Source organism: Polypterus senegalus, chromosome 12 (assembly GCF_016835505.1).
Source record: "Polypterus senegalus isolate Bchr_013 chromosome 12, ASM1683550v1, whole genome shotgun sequence".
Taxonomy (NCBI): Eukaryota; Metazoa; Chordata; class Cladistia; order Polypteriformes; family Polypteridae; genus Polypterus; species Polypterus senegalus.
This window is the reverse complement of record NC_053165.1, coordinates 164,169,833-164,194,621: the sequence shown is the minus strand read 5'-3', so window position 1 is coordinate 164,194,621 and position 24,789 is coordinate 164,169,833. Positions and strand designations below refer to the sequence as shown.

Below are 24,789 nucleotides of genomic sequence, written 5' to 3'. Positions count from 1 at the left end.
AAGCTGGAATGTTAAAGGCCTGAATCACGAATTAAAGAGAAAGAAAGTACTTTCTCACCTAACAGGTCTAAATGCTAAAATAGTATTTTTACAGGAAACCCACTTACTAAGTAAGGATCAGTTCCGGCTGCAAAAGACTGGACTGGCCAAATGTTCCATTCTAGTTTTACAAAGAAAACTAGAGGGGTGGGAATTCTCATACATAGAACAGTACCATTTGTAGCATCAGATGTAGTATTGGATCCTGAAGGGAGATATGTGATGGTCATGGGAGACTTATCTAACTGTAAAATGATTTTGATAAATGTTTATGCACCTAATGTTGATGATAAGGAATTTATACAAAATTTATTTGCATCCATTCCCAATCTGAACACTCATAAACTTATAATGGCTGGGGACTTTAATTGTGTTCTAAATCCACTTTTAGATAAGACTTCCTCCACAGGGGGAACGGCAACTAACACCGCAAAGATAATTACAAAGTTTATAACTGATCACAACTTATCAGATCCCTGGAGGTTTCTAAACCCAAATTCAAGAACATATTCTTTCTACTCACCAGTACATCATTGCTACTCAAGGATTGATTACTTCTTTATAGATAATAACTTCTTGCCTAAGATTAAATCTTGTAAATACGATGCTATTGTTATTTCAGACCATGCTCCGATGATCTTGGAGCTGAAATTACTAAGCCCCATACACTCACCCCAGATGGCGTCTCAATCCGCTTCTATTAGCTGACGAGAATTGTACTGAATTTATATCCAAACAAATTGAATTCTTTCTAGAGACAAATACATCCCCTGAGATCTCTGCAGGAATACTCTGGGAAACTCTTAAGGCCTTCTTAAGAGGACAGATTATCTCATATCTTTCCCACAGAAATAAATCCGAGCGAAGAAAGTAGCAGAGATAAAAAGAAATTACTAAAATAGATGAAGAACATGCCAGACTACCAAGCGAGACTCTACATAAGAGGAGGCAGGCTCTACATTCAGAATTAAACCTCTTGACAACTAAAGAAACCGAACAACTAATTTACAAATCCAGACATCATTATTATGAACATGGAGAGAAAGCTAATAAGCTTTTAGCGCAACAAATTCACAAGCAAGAAGTGCGCAACGCAATCTCGTAATTACTAACACTAACGGAGATAAAATCATCGAACACAAAAATATAATGTACACTTTTAGAGACTACTATAAATCCCTATATACTACTGAGTTTAAAGAAGACAATATACAATCTAATGCATTTCTGGATAAATTACAGATACCACAAATTGACGCTATTAGTGTGGAGGAGCTCGATAAACCTCTGTCATTATCAGAATTACTGGATGCTATAAAGTCACTCCAAGGTGGAAAAGCAGCAGGCCCTGACGGCTACCCTGCAGAGGTTTACAAGAAATTCTCCGCTCAGCTAGCTCCCTCCTATTAGCAACATTTACAGAAGCCAGAGATAACCAATCTCTTCCACAAACCTTTCGCCAAGCACTAATCACTGTCTTTCCAAAACAAAATAAGGACTTATTACAATGTGCATCATACAGACCAATTTCACTTCTGAATAACGACGTTAAAATACTCTCTAAAATCATAGCTAGAAGGATGGAGAAAGTGCTCCCTCAGTAATATCACAAGACCAAACTGGATTTATTAGGGGCCGACACTTATCTTCAAATCTTCGACGCCTGTTTAATGTAATATACTCACCAACTAAATCAAACACCCCAGAAATATTATTATCATTGGATGCAGAAAAAGCATTCGACATGATTGAATGGAAATACCTTTTACTATTTTGGAGAAGTTTGGGTTTGGCCCAACATTTGTGCATGGATTAAATTACTGTATACTAACCCAGAAGCTTCAGTTTGCATCAATAACATTTGCTCAGACTACTTTAAACTAGAGCGTGGCACAAGACAAGGATGCCCTTTGTCACCACTGCTGTTTGCAATTGCCATTGAACCACTGGCAATACATTGTCGAAATACTGATCAGATAAAGGGGATTAGCAGAGAAGGACTGGAACAGAAAATCTCATTATATGCAGATGACATGGTACTGTATATATCGGACCCAGAAAATTCTGTGCCTGCAGTCTTAGCAGCACTCACAGAATTTCAAAAGCTCTCTGGTCTCAGAATTAATCTGAATAAAAGTGTACTCTTTCCGTGAATTCGCAAGCATATAATATTAGATTAGACACCCTTCCTTTTATCATTGCAGAACAGTTTAAATACCTCGGGGTAAACATCACAAGTAAACATAAAGCTCTTTATCAACAAAATTTCGTCGTCTGTATGGAAAAAATTAAACAAGACTTGCATAGATGGTCAACCCTTCATCTCACACTAGCTGGAAGAATTAACACTGTTAAGATGAATATTCTTCCTAAGCTCCTTTTTATTTCAAAACATACCAATATACATTAATAAATCGTTCTTTAAGCAATTAGATTCAACAATAACCTCATTTATTTGGAATTCTAAACATCCACGCATCAAAGAGCGACCCTACAAAGACAAAAGGCAGAAGGTGGCATGGCTCTACCTAACTTCCAGTTTTATTACTGGGCAAATATACAGTCGATAAGAACCTGGACACAAATAGAAGAACATACACAGGCATGGACCGCAATAGAAGTAAAATCCTGCAGTACTTCTTTGTATTCCTTGCTTTGTGCTCCAATAAACACACGTTATCGGCAATACACTAATAACCCAATTGTGCTCCACTCACTTAGAATCTGGAACCAATGTAGAAAGCATTTTAAGACGGAGAAGCTTCTTTCTGTGGCACCCTGCAAAAGAACCACCTCTTTCAACCCTCACAAACATATGCAGTTTTAATATCTGGAAAAATTTGGAATTAACTTGCTTAGAGATCTTTATATAGACAACGTCTTTGCATCCTATGAACAATTACATTCCAAATTTAACATTCCAGCTACAAATTTCTTTCACTATCTTCAAATCAGGAACTTTGTTAAACAGAACCTTCCAGATTTTCCTCATCTTGCACCCTCATCCACGCTGGAAAAATTATTGCTCAATTTCAAGGAGTTAGACTCCATCTCTACAATATATAAAATCCTTTTACAATCCCTTCCTTTCAAAGATCCAAGAGGACACTGGGAAAATGACCTCTCAATTAATATATCAGAAAAGGAGTGGAAAGTAGCAATGCAGAGAATCCACTCAAGCTCCATATGCGCAAAGCATACAATTATACAACTCAAAATTATATATCGAGCACATCTGTCTCGACTAAAACTCTCAAAATGTTTCCAGGGCATGATCCAACCTGCGAACGTTGCAACCAAGCCCCAGCCTCACTAGGTCACATGTTCTGGGCCTGCACCAAATTAACATTATTCTGGACAAAATTTTTAATTACCTCTCAGACAGTCTTGGACTCACAATCCCTCCTAACCCATTAACAGCTGTGTTTGGGGTTCTTCCAGAGGGTCTTAAAGTGGAGAAAGACAAACAAATTGTGATTGCATTCACTACACTGTTGGCACGCAGACTTATTCTGATAAACTGGAAGAACCCAAACTCTCCTCCTTTAAGTCAGTGGGAAACTGATGTGTTATATTATTTAAAATTGGAAAAATCAAATACTCAGTTAGAGGATCTGTGCAGACTTTTTTCAAAACATGGCAGGATCTAATCAGTAATATTTTGAAATGATTTTATAAAGCACAGAGAATTTGTTGATTTAGGTATTTTTAAAAGCCTTAAATTTTACACCGTTTGGCTTGCTCTCTCTCTCAAGGGTGGGGATCGATCTGTTCTTAGCATAATTCTTTTTTTTTGTAAAAACTTGATTGCTATGTATTGATTGTAATAAAATTAATAAATAAATAAAAAAAAAAAAGGTCACCATTTCAGGTGCTTATTCATCCAGGTTTGCGGATTCTGAAAGCCTTTTTGACAATCGGCCTCTTCTTTAAAATAGCAACCGATGTCTAATCTTCCCTTTGGACTTCGACTTATGCCTGATTTCTTGATTTTCCTATTGGTTTTGGTTACAGTGCAGCATTCTTCTTGTATTTCACCCCCTTGTCCTGACTTTTCCTACGTCTTTCCTTACAATCTTCTTTAATAAATCTTCCTTGCCACTACGCTGTCATATTAATAATAATCCAATTACTTAAACGGTATAAAGACCCACTTTGTGCCCTTCCTGGTTGTCCAAGATTGGATTCACAAAATGAACACTTCAGCCTGCATTCTTTATGTCCGCTCTGCGTTTTCTGGTGGTGACCTTGATGCTGGCCCTCCTGGTTTGGCTCTGGCTGCAGGTCCCCTTTTGGATTTGAATTCCGCACCACTTATTGACTTTGTTAACTTTGTGTTCTGTTTACTTCTCTGGTTATGACCTTCATTTGTGTTGTTCACCCCTCTGAACTGCCTTCTGATTTCCTTTCACTCACAAAGCTATTGTTGACCAACACAGACAGCACAATAATAAGCAAAATCAAAGGTCAAACATTTCAAAAACACAAAATCCTGTTAGTAACTAAACATGTGAAAATACAAAAATTGAATCCAAGAAAAGAACCAACATTTTAAAAGCCCGTGGTGAGTTTACAAAACTGACAATGACTCCAAAACCCAAATCCAAAAGTTTCAAAACTGAAAAGTGGAAAAAGAAACAAAGCGAGCAAAGTGTCACTAAGGTTGTCCCAGCACGTCACATCATGTAAAGCCGTCAGGCTCAGTCGAGTGACCAAATGGCAGCACCTGAGAGTTATAACATTATTAGAGGTCTTATCACAACACTAAGTAAAAAAAAATGACAAGCAGAGAGCAACACACTGAACAAATACAGAAAACCAAATAAAGACAAGGGACGCAAATGAACTGAAACAGGAACTTACAAAGCAGGCAGGAGAAACATAAAATGAAGAAAACAAAATTCATTGATGAACATAAAACATGGGCCATCTTTCTCAGGCCCTCTGCTCTTCATTTGTATTGGTATGAACAGTCGGTATATAGGGTCATATAGGGTGCCAGGCTAATCGATGAGTTGGCGCAGTGTGGGTTTGTGTGTGAGTGCGTCCCCTTCAGCTGACTGGCGTCCTGCCAGTGATTTCTAAATTTCAATAGAATCAGTTTGAAAAGGGATGGATGCTTACAAGAAAGGTGACAGCTATGAGCTTTGTAGGTTTTAAATGTCATTAGCCATTTATATACCAAGTCTTCTTCTACTGCTTTTACCTTTTCTTTATTCCCACTTTTCTGTGTGGTTGATGTGTCTGATCGACCTTCTCCATACAGCTCAGTCCTCCACCTCCTCCCTAGTCAAGTCCTTTTCCTTCAGATCTTATTTTACTTAATCCATCCATCTCTGCTTTGGCCTCCTTCACTTTCTCCTCCCTTGTACTTCCATGTCCTTCACTCTTCTGCCCACATCCTCATCACATGTCCAGACCACTTAAAATGACTTTCCTGGGTCTCCTTCAACTGTACTTTCTTCGATATTCTCTCCCACTTTTATTGTCCCTCTGATTGTCTCATTTCTTATTCTGTCCTTTTCTATAACTCCACACATCTTTCTGAACATTCTGATTCTGCCACATCTCACCTCCTCTCCTGCTGGTCTCCCTTTACCATCCAGGTCTCAGCTCCTTTCATTATTTCTGGTCTTCAACACCTTACCTTCAACACTCCCCTTAATTCTTCGATCAAACGACACTCCTGATACCTTCTTCCAAAGCGTTCCATCCACACTGCACTTGATGGGTCATCTCTGCTTCTGATTCTCCATCTTGGGCTGCCTCTGATCCTCAATATTTAAACTTCTTCACTCTTTTCAATGGCTCTCCCTGCTGGCTAACTTCTGAATTATGATCATCATTAAACTCCATTTATTCTCTTGTCTTCTTTCTGTTTTTTTAAATTCTATGTTTTCTAGAGCCCTTCTCTATTATTCCAGTTTCATCTCCACTTCCTCTTTATTCCTCCATTTATATAATAAGTGAAATTTATAATCTGATTGGCTCTTGTTAGTCACCTGTTTCTGCACTTTACTGTTGCTCTTGTCTTGCTCGATTCACACCCAATCCTGGTCATTTAGTGTGTGAACTTCACACATTTCCACAGCTTTTTGGAAAACCCCTCACATCCCAAAAGGTGCAGGTTGGCGTGACTGGCCTTGTTAAATGGGCTGAGCGTGAGTGATGGACTCTCAGTGTTGGTTCTTGCATTGTGCCCTGTGATGCCAGGACTGCATCCAACTTACAGTAAAAGAAGGTGGATGATGAAGATGAATGAGGGCTGCTGCCCTGCTGGTATTGTGTCCTTAGCCTTTACATTTTTATTATTCCATGTATGACAGATATGAGAAGAGTCGCCTTTTTGCTTCATTTTTAATGGAATTGAAGCAGAAACCTTGACAATCTTCATATCTGGGATGGCTTATTTATAAGCAAAAGAAACGCTCAACAAATGGACTGAAAGGTCTCCTCTCTTTTGTCAGATTTCTTACTTATTTCTTGTTTATTGACCCATCTGTGCATTAAAAATAATCTGCATTGCTAGAAATAACAAAAAAAACCTTTCCAGGTGACTGTTCTTCTTGACATTTCTATCACTGGTGTGGGCACAACGGCATAGACAACTGATCAGAGACTTTATGACTCAAATGTAACTGCCTGGTTACACTAGAATGAAATTCAGCTTAAATGGAGAACAGTGGTGATACCATCGGGAACAAAGCAGGACCCGACCCTAGATGAGATGCCAGTCCACCTTCTCTCACTGCAGACCGGGTTACACAGTCGCCAGTCAAGCTGACCACCTTGTATTTGTTTGGCATGTGAGAAGAAACTGGAGCATCAGGAGGAAACCACCAATGGACAACAGGAGAATCTAGTTATCACTTGAAGACGAGCCCCTGGACATATGAAACAGCAGCACTGACCACTGCACCTCCCTGGTTTGTTTCATTTATAATTCATTGAACATTTTATACGCATTAAATTATTTCATTAATACTGATTATTAATACATTTTTAACTATTTGTTCAATTTTTACAGCATGCATTTATTATTTAAAACTACAAATCATTGCATACAGTGTGAAGAGTGAAGTGAGTTTTGAAAGTCCAGTTTACCTTTCCCTCCAGGTTTTACAATTCAAGTTCTTCTCTGGCTGCAGATCTTCTCGAGACAGCAGTTGAAACATGAAAGCTCTCCAAGTGAGTCACACGAATGTGTTGTCGTTCCAAGGAAGCTGCTCAGTAAAATGACTTCAGATGTGCTGCTAATGACTTCCCCTTAGTGATGTCAAAAATAGTGAAGTTCTGTTTGCATCCTGGTGCTAATCAGCATTTCTGACATGACTGGCACATTTTTTACAAGAAAGGCACTTTGGTCTGCCCAGCTTTTCACAGCTTGACGGACTTCAGCGCCTGTCCTGGTCACCATTTCCTCATTTCTTTGGTGGATTTTACTTCCCTTCTTACATCTGCTCAGTGTACGTCTGTTCACACAGGAAATCACAGGAAAGGCTTGTCAGAGATGTAAGGGGTCTCTCCTATCTGTCTGCTTTCGATAAAGTTCCACATGTCAGGTCAGTCAAGAAGTGGGGAATCAAAGCACAAGACGAAGTTGAGTTGGAAACTTTAAATGTAGAATCTCTGGGCCGCCACACCCTAAATAGACACATACTTTGTAAATTTTGTTTCACCTAATGCTCAAAAAATTTGCAAAAACTGCCAATCATAATAGAGAGTTTCTTCTTACTGGTGTTTAAGAATGAGTTTTAACAAAAACGTGCCAGTTTAATAGCTTTTAATGAGCTGATTGCACAAAAAAACATGTCAATTAAAATAAAATATTCAAACATCAAAGCAAAAATAAAAGAAAGGATCAAAAGAGCTAAAAGTTATCAGGAAAACTGCAAAAGAATGAACTCCTAAAGCAAACATCCCATCTCTCTATTTTAGTCCATATCTCTATGTTAATCCTTATCAAATCAAAATTTAAAATAAAAAAAATCAAATCAAAAATCTTTATTGTCATTGTAGCAATGAGACATTGTACAATGAAATTTTTAGGTGCAATCTTCCAGTGCAGAAAAAATAAAATAAAAACAAAACAAAACACAATTACTCAAGTTAAAACTAAAATAGAAGGGGAATCAAATAGGTACCAAAACAGCAGAACAATGTTTTCTCCTCATACATATGTATATATTGCACTTGTCCCTTATTCAATGATAACTTAGAGCTGTATTGTAAACATGAAGGTGCACTCGGTCAGATTGACCACTTAGCAGCATTCAGCATGGTGGTGGCTGAAGGATAGAAACTGTTTCTCAGTCTATTTGTCTTAGTCTTTATGGATCTGAAATGTATGCCTGAAGGCAGGCGTTCAAACAATGCATGTCCTGGGTGTGATGGGTCCTAAAGAATTTTCTTGACGTACCTGAGACAACAGGAACTATGTAGTTCTTCTAGTGAGAGGAGAGAACAGCCGTCTATCCGACTGTCCTTATACACCGCTGCTGAGGTTCTGGTTTTGTTTTGAACGTGCTCTGGGTTTCTCAGTATGTCAGTGAACTAGGAATTTGTGAAGTGTAGTCCAGCCTCACGTGGGGAGGCAAAATGAGGGGTGGGGTGACTGGGGAGAGAGCAAGCTATTTCTAATCTATCCTTTTAATCCTTATAATTGTAAGTGCCAACGTAACAATAAGCTTCATAGCAATAACTCCTGGAAAAATTGGAAATTAAGGTCAAAGCTGTTTTATGTAACAATGTACTATCTTAAATTAAGACTACAAAATGTCAACAACTGTTCAAAAGCAATGTCTCCATGACAAACAGTTAACTTTGTGAGCTGGAATGTCAAAGGTCTCAATCATGAATTAAAGAGAAAGAAAGTATTCTCTCACCTGACAGGTCTAAATGCTAAAATAGTATTTTTACGGGAGACCCACTTATTAAGCAAGGATCAGTTTCGGCTGCACAGACACTAAACTGGCCAAATATTCCATTCCAGCTTTACAAACAAAACTAGAGGTGTGGGAATCTGATCTGAATCTACAGCTGATGCTACAAATGAGATTGTTCTATCTGATAATGAAGGGAGATACTCGTACGTGATTGTCATGGGTAATTTATTTAACTGTAAAGTGCACCCAATGTGGATGATAGGGACTTCATCCAAAACATATTTGCATCCATTCCCAATATGAACACACATAAAATCATAATGGCTGGGGACTGAAATTGTGTTTTAAATCCAGACCTAAATAAGTCTCCTGCCACAGGGACAATGAAATCTAACAGTGTAAAAACAGTTACGCAGATTGTAACTGCTCAAAACTTATCAGACCCTCTGGAAATTTCTACACCCAAACTTAAGAGCATATTCCTTCTACTCACCAGTGCATCACCACTACACAAGAATTCATTATTTCTTTATAGATAACAATTTCTTACCTACAATTAAATCTTGCAAGTACGATGCTATTGTTATCTCAGACCACGCCCCTTTGATCATGGTAGTCAAATCACCATGCCCCACATACTCATCTCACAGCTGGGGGCTTAACCCACTTTAATTAGCAGATGAGAACTGTACAGAATTTCTCTCCAAGCAAATCAATTTTTTTTAGAGACAAATACATCCCGTGAGATCTCTGCAGGAATACTCTGGAAAACTCTGAAGGCTTCCTTAAGAGGACAGATTATCTCACATCTTTCCCACAAAAATATATTGGAAACCAAGAAGGCATCAGAGCTAATCAGTGAATTTACCAGAATAGATCAAGAACATGCCAGTTTTCCAAATGAGGCACTTCAAAGGAAAAGACAGAACTCAACCTCTTAACAAAAAAGAAACAGAATAACTCGTTTTTAAATCAAAAGCATTACTATGAAAACGGAGAAAAAGCTGATAAGATTTTAGCTCAACAAATCCACAAGCAGGAAGTTTGTAATGCAATCCCAGCAATCGTCAACACAGACAGAGACAAAATCATTGACCATAAAAATATAATGCACATATTTAGAGACTACTATAAGCCCTTATACTCTACTCAGTTTAAAGAAGACAAGACACAACCTAATGTGTTTTTGGATACATTACAGATACCACAACTAGATACTCTCAGTGCAGAGTTATTGGATACTAGATTACTAGATGAATTTGAATTACTAGATGCTATAAACTCACTTCAGAGTGGTAAAGCAGCAGGCCCTGATGGCTACTTTATAAAAAACTCTCAATTAAGTTAGCTCCACTTTTATCAAAAGCATTTACAGAAGCTAGAGACATTAAAAGTCTACCTGAAACTTTTTGCCAAGCAATAATTACCATATTTCTTAAACAAAATAAGGACTTATTACAATGTGCATCATACAGACCAATCTCACTTCTGAATAATGATTTTAAGATACTCTCCAAACTCCTAGCTAGAAAGTTACTGAGAAAGTGCTTCCTTTGGTAATATCACAAGACCAAACTGGATTAATTAAAGGCAGACACTTAGCTTCCAATCCTTGTCACCTGTTAAATGTAATATATTCACCCACAAAGTCTAACACCATGAAGATATTATCATTGGATGAAGAAAAACCATTTGATGTGGCTGAATGCAACTACCTTTTCACTACATTGGAGAAATTTGGGTTTAGCCCGAACATATGTGTATGGATTAAACTACTGCATATCGGTCCAGAAGCTTCAGTTTGTATTAACAACATTAATTCAGACTACTTTAAACTAGAATGTGGTACTAGACAAGGATGTCTCTTATCACCACTGCTTTTTGCAATTGCCATTGAGCCACTGGCAGTTCACTGTCAAAATGTGTATGAGATAAATGGAATTATCAGAGAAAGACTGGAACAGAACATTTCACTATATGCAGATGACATGGTACTTTATATATCAGATCCGCAAAATACTGAGCCTGCAGTCCTAGCAGCACTAACAGAATTTCCAAAGATTTCTGGTCTCAGAATTAATTTGAATAAAAGAGTGTTGTTTCCAGTGAGCTCTCAAGCACACAATGTTAGATTGGAGATACCTTCCCTTTTATTATTGCATATCAGTTTAAATACCTAGGGACACACATCACAAGTAAACATAAAGCTCTTTATCAACACAATTTTGTTGCTGTCTGCATTGAAGATGAATATCCTTCCTCAGCTTCTCATTTTATTTCAAAGTATTCCAATGTACATCAATAAATCATTTTTTTAAGAAGTTAGACTCAAACATAGTCTCATTTATTTGGAATTCAAAACATCCATGTATCCAAAGGGCGACCCTACAAAGACCCAAGGCAGAAGGTGGCCTGGCACTACCTAACTTTCAGTTTTATTACTGGGCAGCAATCATATAAACAATAAAAACCTGGACATTGACACAAATAGATGAACAGACACAGGCTTGGTCCGCGATAGAAATAAAATCCTGCAGTATGTCTTTATATTCCTTGCTTTGTACACCAGTAAATACAAGTTATCACCAATATATTAACAACCCAATAGTGCGTCACTCACTCAGAATATGGAACCAATGTAGGAAGCACTTCAAGATAGAGAAACTTTTATCTGTGGCACCTCTGCACGATAACCACCTTTTTCTACAATCTCAAACATGCACAGTTTTTAATGACTGGAAAACATTGAGGATTAAATCACTTACAGATTTGTACATAGACCAACATGTTCACATCCTACGAACAATTACACTCCAAATTGAACTTTCCAGCAACACATTTCTCTCACTACCTCCAAATTAGAAACTTTGCTAAACAAAACCTGCCCAATTTCCCTCACCTCCCACCAACTCTATTCCAGAAAAAATATTGATCAGTCTTGAGGACTCAGACAGCATTTTTGTAATATACAAAACCATTTAAAGTCCCTCCCTTTCAAAGATCCCAGAAAACAGAAGGAAAAATATCTCTCACTCAACATCTCAGAAAAGGAGTGGAAGGCAGCCATGAACAGAATTCACTCGAGCTCCATATGCAAAAAGCATACAAATATTCAACTTAAAATCTTTTATCGAGCAGATCTTTCTCATTTAAAATTGTCCAAAATGTTTCCAGAGCAATATCCAACCTACAAACGTTGCAATCAAGCTCCAGCCTCACTAGGCCACACATTCTGGGCCTGCACCAAATTAACATCAATCTGGACCAAAATCTTTAAATGCCTGTCAGACAGCCTTGGTGTGCCAGTCCCTCCTAATCCACTAACAGCTGTGTTTGGTGGGCTCACAGAGGGGCTTAAAGTAGAGGAGGACAAACAAACTGTAATGGCCTTTACTACACTATTGGCATGTAGACTTATCTCGCTCAACTAGAAGAATCCTAACTCAGCTCTGTTAAGTCAGTGGGTAACTGATGTTATCTACTATTTGAAATTGGAAAAAATTTAATTCTCACTTAGAGGATCTGTGCAGAACTTTTTTTAAAACCTATCAGGATCTAATTAATAACATTTAAATTAATAACATTTAAATTGAAGAAGCAGATTCTCCTCCCTTTTTTATTCTATTTATTTTACTTATTTTTCCTTCTTTTACAATTTTACTCTGTTGGCCTAGCTCTCTTTCTTATGGGAGGGAGTTGATTTGAATCAAACCTAGTTTTGTAAAATCTGATTTGCTTGTATGGAATGTTATTTGATTTTAATAAATCTTGTTTTTTTTTTAAACAAGAAAGAAAAGCAGAAAACTCCAAATGTTATGTTAGGGGATGTGTTATCAGTTTTTATTCAATATTGTTCACCATTTGGTAACATCTTATGGTCATTTTCTAAGTGAAAGTATCCTTTTCTCAGTTATTTCGCAATTCTCCACATGATTTAGGAATTGTATAGTTTTTCATAATGTTTTAGACATTGTTTTAAATTCCCATTTTAAATTCTGCTTGTTTTTTTTTTTTCCAGTCGGTAGGCCGGTGTCCCATGTTGTCAGGGGGCGTGTCCTCTGAGGTGGTGACCTGTTGGTAATCTCCGTGACAGTTAAGAGGTCAGCCGTAGTTGTGCTGCATTATCTGATCTGCAGATTGCAAAACCTTCAAAATGTTTTGTCATCGTCCTTTGGTGCTGACCTTTTACTTTGATTTTTTTGTCCTCGACTTTTCTCTCTTGCTCTGGTTTTGATGCATTTTATTGATCCTCCCAGCTTTGAACTTTTTCTGTTTGATTGAATATCTCCTGGTTTTTCACAAAAATAATTTTGTCAAGATAACAAAATACTAAATGGTCAGAAGATTTTAAACTTTATAAAGACGAAAGACAGCCAGATGAGAGCCAAAGAACAGATCTGCCAGTAGCGGAGCAGCACAGTGGCTGTAGCAGCAAGCGGCTTAGACAGCCTCTCAGGTAACTGCAATTCAGTAAGAGGCCCTGTTCTGTAAATAAATAAGATGATAAGCAGAAAAACTTTAAAACATGCTGTGAAGTAAAAAAGGTAAAGGGATTGGGGAAAAATAAGCATAAGCAAGAATGCAAGAGGGGTGAAGCAGAGCCAAACTCTTAAAATCAGCAGTCCCGAAGATCCTTGTCAATTTCTAACACCTCGTCAGCACTGAAGTGCTGTTTGTCATTTGTGTTTGTCATCAGCGCTGTTTTCTTAAATCACAAAGATGTGACAGATAGGACAGTGAGAGGTAGAAATGAACCAACATAGGCATAATCTGAGTGGTGAAGGTTTTGAGGAAGTGAGATGATGTAGGTGGGACTGTTTTGTGAGATTTTATCTTCTTCATGGCTCTGCACACATCGTGTTCACCAAATTGTAGCCCAAGACCTCCTGATGTAATTGGCGACTTTGAAACAGTGTGCAGTGGATTGAGTTGAAGTTGTCCGAAGTAATCATTCAGCTCACCTGCATGTCTGTGTGTCTCTATTTATATACCCGGTGTGAGATTTACACGATACAGATGTGCACTCCTGATTATTTATTGGTCTCTGTCACGTGACAAACTTATTTATGCTGGGAGGTTTTCCACAATATGGTTGTTCATCAAGTCCAGAGGTCCTCCAGCCTTAACGTGCACTCCACTAATGTAATGTGATGTGTAAAATGGGAGCGACTTGTAAGCATTTTCCAAACCAAGAATGAGGCCAAGGAGGCCCAATGGCACAAAAAGTTTATCAATACATAATTAAACACAAATAGGAGGGCTTTATAATGTAGTAAGAACATAAATTAGAACATTAGAACTATCTAGACGAGCACAGGCCATTCAGCCCAACAAAGCTTGCCAGTCCTGTCCACTTATTTCTTCCAAAAAACATCAAGTTGAGTTTTGAAAGTCCCTAAAGTTTTAGTGTCTACCACACGGTTTGGTCGCTTATTCCGAGTGTTTATCATTCTTCCTAATGTTTGTGCGAAATTTATCCTTCGCTAGTTTCCAACCGTGTCTCTGTGTTCTTGATTAACTCATTTTAAATTCACCGTCTCAGTCCACTGGACTAATTCCTTTCCTAATTTTAAACTCTTCAGTCATGTCACCTCTTAATCTTCTTTTATCTAAACTGTAAAGGCTCAGCTCTTTTAATCTTTCCTCATAATTCAACGCCTGTAGACCTGGAATCAGCCTAGTCGCTCTTCTCTGGACCTTTTCTAGTGCTGCTCTGTCCTTTTTGTAGCCTGGAGACCAAAACTGCACACTGGACTCCAGATGAGGCCTCACCAGTGTGTTATAAAGGTTGAGAAGAACTTCCTGTGTCTTCTACTCCACACATCAAGGCGCTATATAACCTGACATTCTGTTAGACTTCTTAATGGCTTCTGAACACTGTCAGGAAGTTGATAGTTTAGAGTCCACTATGACTCCTAAATCCTTCTCATAAGGCGGACTCTCGATTTTCTGACCGCCCATTTTGTATTCAAACCTCACATTTTAACTTCCCATGTGTAATATTTTACATTTACTGACATTAAATTTCATCTGCCACTAATCTGCCCAAGCCTGTATGCTATCCAAGTCCCTCAGTGATGACATAACAGATTCCAAATTATCTGCTAATCCACCTATCTTGGTATCATCTGCAGACTTCACCAGCTTGTTCCTTATATTCCTATCTAAATCATTTATATATATTAAAAATAGCAGCGGCCCTAGCACTGACCCCTGCTGGTCACCACTCTTAACATCAGCCAGTTCTGATGAGGGTCCTCGCACCATCACCCTCTGCTTTCTGTGTCTGAGCCAATTCTGCACCCATCTAAAAACATCACCCTGAACTCCCACTTCTTTTAACTTGATGCCCAACCTCTCATGTGGCACCTTATCAAATGCTTTCTGAAAGTCCAGATAAATAATCTCATCTGCTCCACTTTGATCGTATCCTTTTGTTGCCTCCTCATATAATTCCAGTATGTTAGTAAAACACGACCTCCCTCTTCTGACCCCACACTGACTGTTCCGAATAACTCCTGTCCTTGCCATGTGTTGCTCAATCTTATCCTTAATAATTCCTTCCATTAATTTTCCTGTTATAAATGTTAAGCTTACTGGCCTATAGTTGCTTGGATCTGCCCTGTCACCCTTTTTATATAATGGGATGGTATTTGCCATTTTCCAGTATTTAGGAATCTCTCCATTGTGCAGTGACTTCCTAAAAATATGTGCCAAGTATGCCAAGGGTTTATATCTTTACTCAGTATTGTCTGGTCCTGGTAATTTGTTTGATTTCATTCTATTTAATCTGAATGAAGACTGTGCTGGGCACTCACCACACAGGGCCCTTAAGCTTCTTTGCATTTCATGTCTGCCCGTAGGAAATCCACCGGGAACATCACAGAGGCTGCAGAGAAGTCCTCAAAATGGCTGTAGAACAATAGAGAGGAATGTGTGGACAACATATTCCTGGTCATAAGTTAGGGATGTTCAACGCCTGCTTGGTTGTCCCAGTGAAGGAGATTGTTGAAAGACTTGAAACACCAAATTGTTAAGTGGAGTCACAAACGGGGTGTGAGGACTTCTAAACATCTCACAAAGTAGGTCAGGACCTTCACTAAACTGCCCTTGATTTGCTACATTTCAAAAAGGCAGCTGAACTACTACAGGCAGGCTTCGGCCTGCACAGTCCTTAAAAAATGTTTTCCTGGTATAAAAGCCTAAAAAATATAATTTTATATATTCCAAAATATAATAAAATGTCTGTCAAGGGAGAGGAACCATACAAGCCCAGCCTAGATGGGACAAGACCCAACTAGAATCTTTACAAAATAAGAATCAATTTTGTGTTCAATAAAAAAAGGCAAACGGCAAAAATAAGTCAAATAGGACTTTAAAAAGGTAAATGAGTACAATATATGATGCAAGAGCAAAATTCAAGAAGAAAAATATAAGAATCAAAGGGAAACTCTACACATTATAAACTCCAGCAAAAATCAATGAACCACTGCTGGGACCCCCATTTCTAACCTCAATATAAAGCCAGCTTTTTACAGAAGCTCAAGAAATGTGGAAATATTAGAAAACTGTTGTCATGTCTACATGATGCGACAGAACTTTGTGAAAATCCCCTTAACTGAAAGTCTGCAATGTGCACTTTACTTCCCTCTGAATTGTCTGATTTGTAATTTTAAACAATGGAGCAGAGGAGTAAATCAAGGAGAAATGTGTCTTTGTCCCAAACATCATGGAGGGCACTGTATCTAACTATGGAGGATGTTAGGAGGTCCTGCAGGTCTTCTGCTTCTTCTTATCTGTCCCCGTCTTGTTGTCGTTCAAAGGCAGTCATTTCACTAAAGACACCAGTGCTGTGATTTTTCCCACACGTTCAGCTTTGTCCATCCCTGTTTGCACCATCGGGGTTCAGACATGCCCACCTTATCAGTTGGTGACCACTGAACTGTAGATGATATCTTGATTGCCATCTTCAGTCTTCTTTCCGTGTTCTTTGGCTTTCATTCTAAATAAACAAAATATAAATGAGACTCATGCGGTGTAACATGCTAGACAATAATACAGTTGTAAAGCACTTAGGGATGATGTCCACTATAGAAAGGCATTATATTAAATAAGTATTTTTAATGTGCTTTAAAAGTCACCACAGGGATGGTCCCATTTAATGTGTACACAGCTTGGATTTGTGGGATGGACAGGATTGGACACTTATTGTGATCTCGTTACCATCAGCCATGTTTAGAAGGGGAGATTTTTGGGGGTCAAAGGCATGTCTGACTTCACCATGTTGCTGGACGCCAGGTCTGTCTGCCTCCCAGTTCACTGACAAATGCACACCACTGGCTGTTTACTTTATTTAATATTCAGATTATGTTAATCTTCTTAAGCCATAAAGACATGTCAGGTTTTATAAAGTTCATATGAATGGCGCTGTATCTAATAAATGTTAACCGACTGCAGGTCTGCATGTTGCCTGCTTAGGTGTCACAGCAGTGGGTGAAGCACAGATTCACAGTCCGGGTTCAGACCACAGCCTGGGCGCTGTCTCTGTGCCATTTGCCTGCTGTTCCCATTGTCACACGAGTTTTCTATAGACTGTCCTCTAGAATACCAAAGCTGAACACACAACTGACACTTGACACGTGCCTGGTGATGGGGAGAGAGTCCTCTTGGGAGTGTGGATGGAGAGCAGTAACATGCTGGTCGCGGCCTTACATTCTCTGGCAAAGTGCTCTGTCGAAGCACAACCCCTGTAGCAGATTTCATGCCTTCGAAGAAATCCCTTGTGCTCTCCAACGGGTTTCTCTCTGACAGCACGACACTTTTTAGGAGTCTGGTTTTTAATGTATTGGGCAGTAGAGGTTGAAATTGTAAACTTTCTCTTCTGTCACTGTAATAAGTTCATATGTTTAATATGTCACTGTGCTCTGTACAAAAATATTTCATAAATCCATCCATCCATCCATTATCCAACCCGCTATATCCTAACTACAGGGTCACGGGGGTCTACTGGAGCCAATCCCAGCCAACACAGGGCGCAAGGCAGGAAACAAATCCCGGGCAGGGCACCAGCTCACCACAGATTTTATAAATCTACTTTTCTTTCTACTCACAAAGCCATATTTAGCAAATAGGAGTTCACCAAATAAGAACTGCTAGGGAAGCATTTTAAGACAAGACAAGTGAGGACAACTGCGAAATGGGCAACGTGGACTATTTCTGTGTGTCAAACTCAGCATGAAATTATATCCTCTCTTTGCCATTCTTGAAGTCGTATTATTCACCAAAGTGGGGTCCTGCACACAGAAGAAAGAGTATAAAGCCTTGGCACATTGCCCGGCACACCTTTGAAGCTGACAGACGGATGGGAGATAACGTCATCTGATCCTAAAAATCCTTCCAGTGTAGCGACGAAAATGGCAGACTCTATACGTCAGGCTCCTACTCCTGAACTGGGTTCTTGTCATGGCTTCCTCGTCTGTTATGCTGTGTAAGCCGTCATTAAAGAAAGCTGTTATTCCTCCTATTTGATTTCTTACCACTGTATCACTAAGGTAGGGGTATCACCTTTTTATATTATATCTATATAGTTTAAGGTTATTTAACACGCTACAATTACAAAAGAACTTATTCCAACAAGGGAGTTAGCGCCCCCTGCTGGATACAGTCACATCCTTGCTGGCAGTATAGAGGGATATATTTACTTTGCTATTGATTGATATGTATTCGACACAAATCATGAGCACATAAATAAATATTATACAGTATTTTATCAAGCACAAGCACTGTAAGGGTTAAACTGGTTTATTTTTATGTATCTGGCTAAGCTAGAAACCACCAGTATATCCTAAGGTTAAGTTCAGGTGTGCACTGAAGGCCGCGGAGAGTGAATTTCTCCCTTCCAGTCAAGGAATGTGAACTTGAGGTTGTAAATATTGGTGGTAACTGCTGGACCAGGACTAGGTGGGATTAGGTCCAGTCAAACATATGTGATATGTGGGAAAGATGCTACACCCAGTGAACTGGGAGATGTTGGTGGTACAAGTTGGAGGTAAGATAGTTAGGAGTGGAATATTGGGAGTCAGATGACAGAGACAAATTTGTTAGGAGATAAGAGCTGTAATACAAATATGGTTTGTCCATCATTGGCCGCTCATTTCATTTGATTTGAGTCCATGTATGCATCATGCAGTAAAGCCTTATTCTGCTGCCTTCCTGAGACTTTGTGTGCCTTATTTTGAAGACTGGGTGCCATGCTGTTGCACGATAGCAGTTGAAGCGTCGTCTGAGATTCTTGTCTTACGAATGGGAATAGTACCCCTTACGTCCTTATGTCTAGCACTCAAGTTACCATACCTAGCGGTTGTTCAGCCTGGCACATGTACTTCATTCGCTGAGAAGCTTGGATCATTTTTGGCCTCGGCAATCTCTCTAACAAATTCCCAGAAAAAGGAAAAGGGTGGAAAAGAGACTTGATGCTGCAGCTTGTACTTGGAACCCGCCAAAGTCCACTTCTCCTGAAGATGGTATGGCAGTTTTGCCACCAAGGGGTTAACACCATGAGCAGTATCTAAATAACTGAGTCCAGGAAGACGTGGATCTGTTTTAGTAAATTCAAGTTTCAAAAGCTTGCGGTTATCTTTGTTTAGGAAAGTCGGGTAGTCTTTTGAATAAGGAAAGTTCAATGACCTCAGAGCTTCCATACGTTTGGTTTAGTCTCTCCCAGACAAGGGTGAGGCCTGTAGCTGGATTGTCTACATGGACGTTTTTAAGCCTTTTGGACATATTCTGCCGATGGGGGTCCAAGTCATCTCACCAGTAGATCTAGTTCTTCCATGACAGAGACGTCTAAGTCGTGGATTGCTGTCTTAAACGTGGATCTCCAACTCATGTAGTTTTCTGGGTGGTCACTGAACCTTGTGAGACCAGTGTTGATGAGTTCTCAATGGATCATGCACCTTGCAAAGTCTGATATTTCAGCTCTTTCAGATTTCATGCCCACAGGTATCCCTTGGACATTGCTGTAGCTGATGGCATATGGTGGCTCAAGCTTAGGTACTAGTGGGGTAAATGGAGTTGCAGGGTGTCTTGTGACATAACTCATTGAAGAAAACTGAGTCGCTGGAAGCATATGGCAGTTCCTGGGAGGTTTAACGAAATTCTGATTATCTGCATCTGTGAAAGGTCTTGGTAGTGCATAAGTAGGTGGTTCGAGTTTTGGAGACTTGTGGGGATTCATAGCACTCACAATGGGGGGTGGATAAGAGTGGTCTTTGCCACTGGGTGGTGTGGCAGGTTATGTGTAAAGCTTTCAACAGTGGGCTTAAAGGCATTGTCGGTATTCTAAGAAAAACTGCAAAGTTTGTTTTGCAGGATTTTCTCAGGTGAGAAGGAATGGTTGACATCTTCTTCTTCTACAGTTTTTTCCAAAATACTCAATTTAGCCAAAGCTGCTGCTTCCTCTTGTTGCTTTTGGAGGTCCTGTAACTGAGCCTCTGCCTCTGCCTGCATGTGGGCTGCTTCTGTCTTATGGGCTGCCTCCTTTTTAATACAGGCAGTCTGAATATAAGCTGCTTCTGCACGGGCTAAAACCAAGTCTGATCTCTGGGAGTTTGATCATAGAGATCTAAATGATGTTCTAGAATGCAGATGAGACAGAATATCAGGATGTGGTATCATGTAACTGCCTTGTCCTATTTTTTAAACCTTGATTTGACTTCAAGAAATGTGATGTCCCTTTGCTGATCAAGGAGAGTAATGCTGTTTAACTCCTGCAAAGCTTATTCCATCTTAATGTTTAACAGAAAGGCAAAATACTTCTCAAAGTATCTCTTTTCTCATAGGCATGTTGAAGTCTTGCAAACACGTCCTTTAATTGCTCTGGATTGTCGCTGTCATCATCAGCAACAGCAATGCAATGAATAGTTTTCATAAATCTAAACGTCTGTTAATTTCTATCCTTTAACTTTCAAAACCTCCTGTGATCTTTAAAGATGGCGGAACTGTGCGTTTAGGTCGGGCAGACAGTTCACCCTCTGGTCTAATATCATCTTGAGCTGGGAGTAATTCATTTTTTGCTTCCCGAACCTCCAGTTCAAGTGAATGCGCTGATTCCTGCTGAGACCTACTGCAATGAGGAGCGCTGCGCGTGTCTGAGATGGGCGGGGCTGAGCCGAGAGCGAGCGCGTAGCGGCCACGGACCGTTCAGGTAAGCAGCGGCGCGGCGCGTGTTTCAGGTGGGCGGAGCTGAGACGTGAGCGAGCACGTAGCGGCCACGGACAGTGCAGGAAAACAGCGGCGGCGCGACAGTAGGTTCAGCTCCTTGGCTGTAAAGTCAGTCAATACACAATGAAATCTATAAAGCGCCCTTCAGTTGCATGGAACTTGAAAGTAAAAATCCTAAGTACACGGAACAATGACAAATTAGCAAAGTAAACTGTAATCTCCGTTTGAGCTGTCATTGGCTGGCTGCGTTTAAAAAGTGCAGCGTTTTAGGAACAACGTAGGCAAGTCCTTAAGGCAGAATCCTTTGCTAGTCGTCCCAGAGTACTGAAGGTAGGCGCACATACAGCTGTATTTTGATCAGCCCCAGGCTCGACACGATCGGCTACATAAATCCGTCTTTTTACTATCCCGACCCTGAACGAGGTGTTAGCGAGGCTTCTCTCTAAAGACCCAGTCCGTACTCAGTTGTTTCGTCGCCCCACTGATTGTAGTGAATGAGGACAGATACCTTTACTCACCAACAAAGAAACTCAAGGCCGAGAATCCGTATTAAGGAGGTCATACCTGAGATTTTATTTTAGAAATCAAGAAAAAGTTTGATATACAAGGATGATCCCCTGAGATTGAGTCTACTGTGTAAAGGCGCTATATTGTATAAGATAAGGCTTGATAGATTAAATAGCATGTGTGTGAAGTGTGGCCCCTTATAGACATAAAGTGTAATATAGCAGCAGCTCCGGCCTTGGACTGTAAAGGCCCGTTTATACTTAGGACATCTTGTGTCACAGTGAGGGTCTGCTAAATGTCGTCTGCTGTTATGCTGCATGGAACGTTGAGTCGGTGACCAGGTGCTTCTAGAATTTTGTGATTACACGGTCCTGTAATTCATCCCTACCCACACCTCCAAAATCCAAAATTATAATCATACAGCGATGGCCAAATGGGCACAAATTCATAGCGATAATTCACCCAGACCCTGAACAAAGATGGAAATTTCTGCAGGCAGACCGACAGGTAAAGGCAAAGGAAGAAAAACTTCCGGGGGACAGTCGGTGGATTTTGTAACCACACAGCGTCAGACCAGAGCTCAGATCATTTGTGTGTGACCACCTCTGCAGCTCTCTGTGCCTGAATATGAGCTTGGATTAAAAATGTCTGCCAACTTCAGTTTGTGTGAACAAGTGTGAGACTGTGATAAAGAAGTAGAAATGATTACAGTATGGGTGTAGAGGCACTTGGGACGATCGTCATTGTGGAAATGAATCTTCAAATGAAATCTTAATACTATCAATTCATATTTACAGTATAGGCCACATAGTCACTGCCTTAATTTGATAGTGTGGCCCTCTAGTGGCCAAGTCATTGAACTGTAAATTCTGCACTACTTCATGTGAATTATTTAACCTTAAAGCTTTTAGAAAATAGAAATATGGAAAAACAGGTGCAGAGTAGGTGCAGAATACCTGAAAAAAGGTGTTTGCTATATAAAGTATGTGAGATGCATTTGCTTGTGCTTGTGTAGTCCCGCTAGCAACTGTGGTGTTTGTACTGACATCTTGTGTGACCCCCAAAGGAGCCACGAGTTACATTGTAGAAATATATAAGCCACTGGTTTAAAACTGCAAAGTGCCACCGTGTAAAGGCGCTATATGAAGTAAAGCTTAGGCAGGCACACAGGCCTAGAGGTTAAGGCATGAGACGCTGGCTCGGTCAGAACTGGTGACGTCCTCTGTGACGGTGACTGAGCCGCTTAGCTTCTCTGGGCTCACATTGTAGAAATGTGAAGACGAATGTCGTAAGCTTGTGTGATTTATCACTTGATTTAACTGAGAGTGTCAAGTAAATTAATGAATTTGTTGCTTTACATCTTAATTTACCTTACCTTATTCGATGTTAATGTTGATTTATTTTGTGTCTTTCATTTTTCTATTCTTTAATATGTAAAGCACTTTGAGCTATTGTTTGTATGAAAATCTGCTATATAAATAAATGTTGTTGTTGTAATTTCAAACCAAGGCCTTTGGACACGTGAGACGGAGGAGTAGGACGCTATGACACCAGATTATAATGATAATTGAAAGAGTGAGGGGTCCAATGGACAGTGAAAGCAAGTGAGGAGCAGTGACTTCAGTGTGGGGAACATCTTAAGAACATTAACAGTAACGATAACAGAAAGAAGCTTGTTTCATTTTCAAAGCTGCTCCTTACCTTTTATCAGGCTTAGCCTTAAACTGCACACTTGCGTAACTCAGGGTTTGCTCTTCATTCTGCTGCTTGGGTGTATTTGTGGGTTCACACAAATTATAATAAACATCATCTGCAGCAGTCTGTAAAAATAAAATAAAATAAATAAATCTATGAATGTTCACAAGGACATTGAATTTATACTGTACACCAGGGGTTCCCAAAGTGGTCGATATTGACCCCTTGGGGTCGAAATCGGTTTGCCAGGGGTCGACATAAACAAAAACTGATTTTGGGGGTCGACGAGGTCTAAAAATTGACCCCTATTAATTAACACAAGTTCTTATTTGAAACTTTCAAGATACTGTATAAGTGGAGTTACGTGTACCAACTTGTTATAAGAATGACTAATATTTTAGTAGGAAGTATCATTGTTGTACTTTAAAAAAACTCAACAAGTCGATAAGTGTGCACAAGTTCGTACAAGATGAAAAACTCGGCAAGTCAATAAGCGTGGACAAGTTCGTGCAAGATAATGAGTTCGAGCGTATAAGTCTTTCGGGCACATTTTGACTTGCTCTGTATTTGACGCATATACGCAATTTAACACGAACGAAATCATGATCAAGTTGAAGTCCAAACATGCTCCTCATATTTTACTATATAACAAGCTTGCACTTAGGTTGAAAGTTCATTTGCGTTTTCAAATTCGCTGGAGCTTGAATGATAATACACTCATCTACTAATTTATTTCAAGAGATTACAAAGTGATTACATAGTTAAATAAAGTGAATTAAAATAAAGTGATTGAAAAAGAATTTACAAAGTGCTTAGTTACCTACACGCGTTAATAGCGTAACCATACATTTCTGCAGTTTATGAAAAAGTAACAGAGTAAGTACCAAAAAACGTTTTAATATTTTTAAAAGTATTTTTTGAAATTACTTTAGAAAAGTTGTTACCTAAAATTATAAATGTTCAGTTTTCTTTGTTTTCGTTTTTTACGCTGATTGGTACCTAATACAAATTTTCTATACTATAGTGACTATATCCAAGTTTATCAATGAGTAAGTTCGTGAGCATACCTAAAAAACATCCAGTACCTAGGTGTGATAAAAAGAAGCTTGTGTGCAAATTTAACGGTTTTATTATTGTTTTTTTTAAGTAGTTTCTTAAACATATATATTTTTTTTGATTTGCAAGTTTACGGCGAGTTTTATGATGGCAGACACGAAAAAAAATGCAGACAATACAGTTTGGACTGCTTGAAGTTTGGATTTATTCCATCTCTATCAAATCAACACTTGCCGATGTGTCTCATATGTGAAAAAGTATTCAGTAACGATGCCATGAAGCCTTCAAAAATGGAGGACCACTTATCAAGAGTACATGCTGACAAAAAAAAGTAAGCCCTTGTCATTCTTTCAAGCACTTAAAGAAAAACTAGAGAAAAGACCAT

The 24,789-nt window shown here is 39.2% G+C and overlaps 1 protein-coding gene across 1 annotated transcript in view; it reads right to left on the bottom strand.

The window, feature by feature from the left end:
- Positions 1–24,789, bottom strand: part of LOC120540559 (sialoadhesin-like) — a 77,531-nt gene that overhangs the window by 24,853 nt on the left and 27,889 nt on the right. The window contains 2 exon segments of the mRNA XM_039771399.1: positions 16,860–16,926; positions 23,355–23,473. Coding sequence (XP_039627333.1) covers positions 16,860–16,926; positions 23,355–23,473 — 186 coding nt within the window.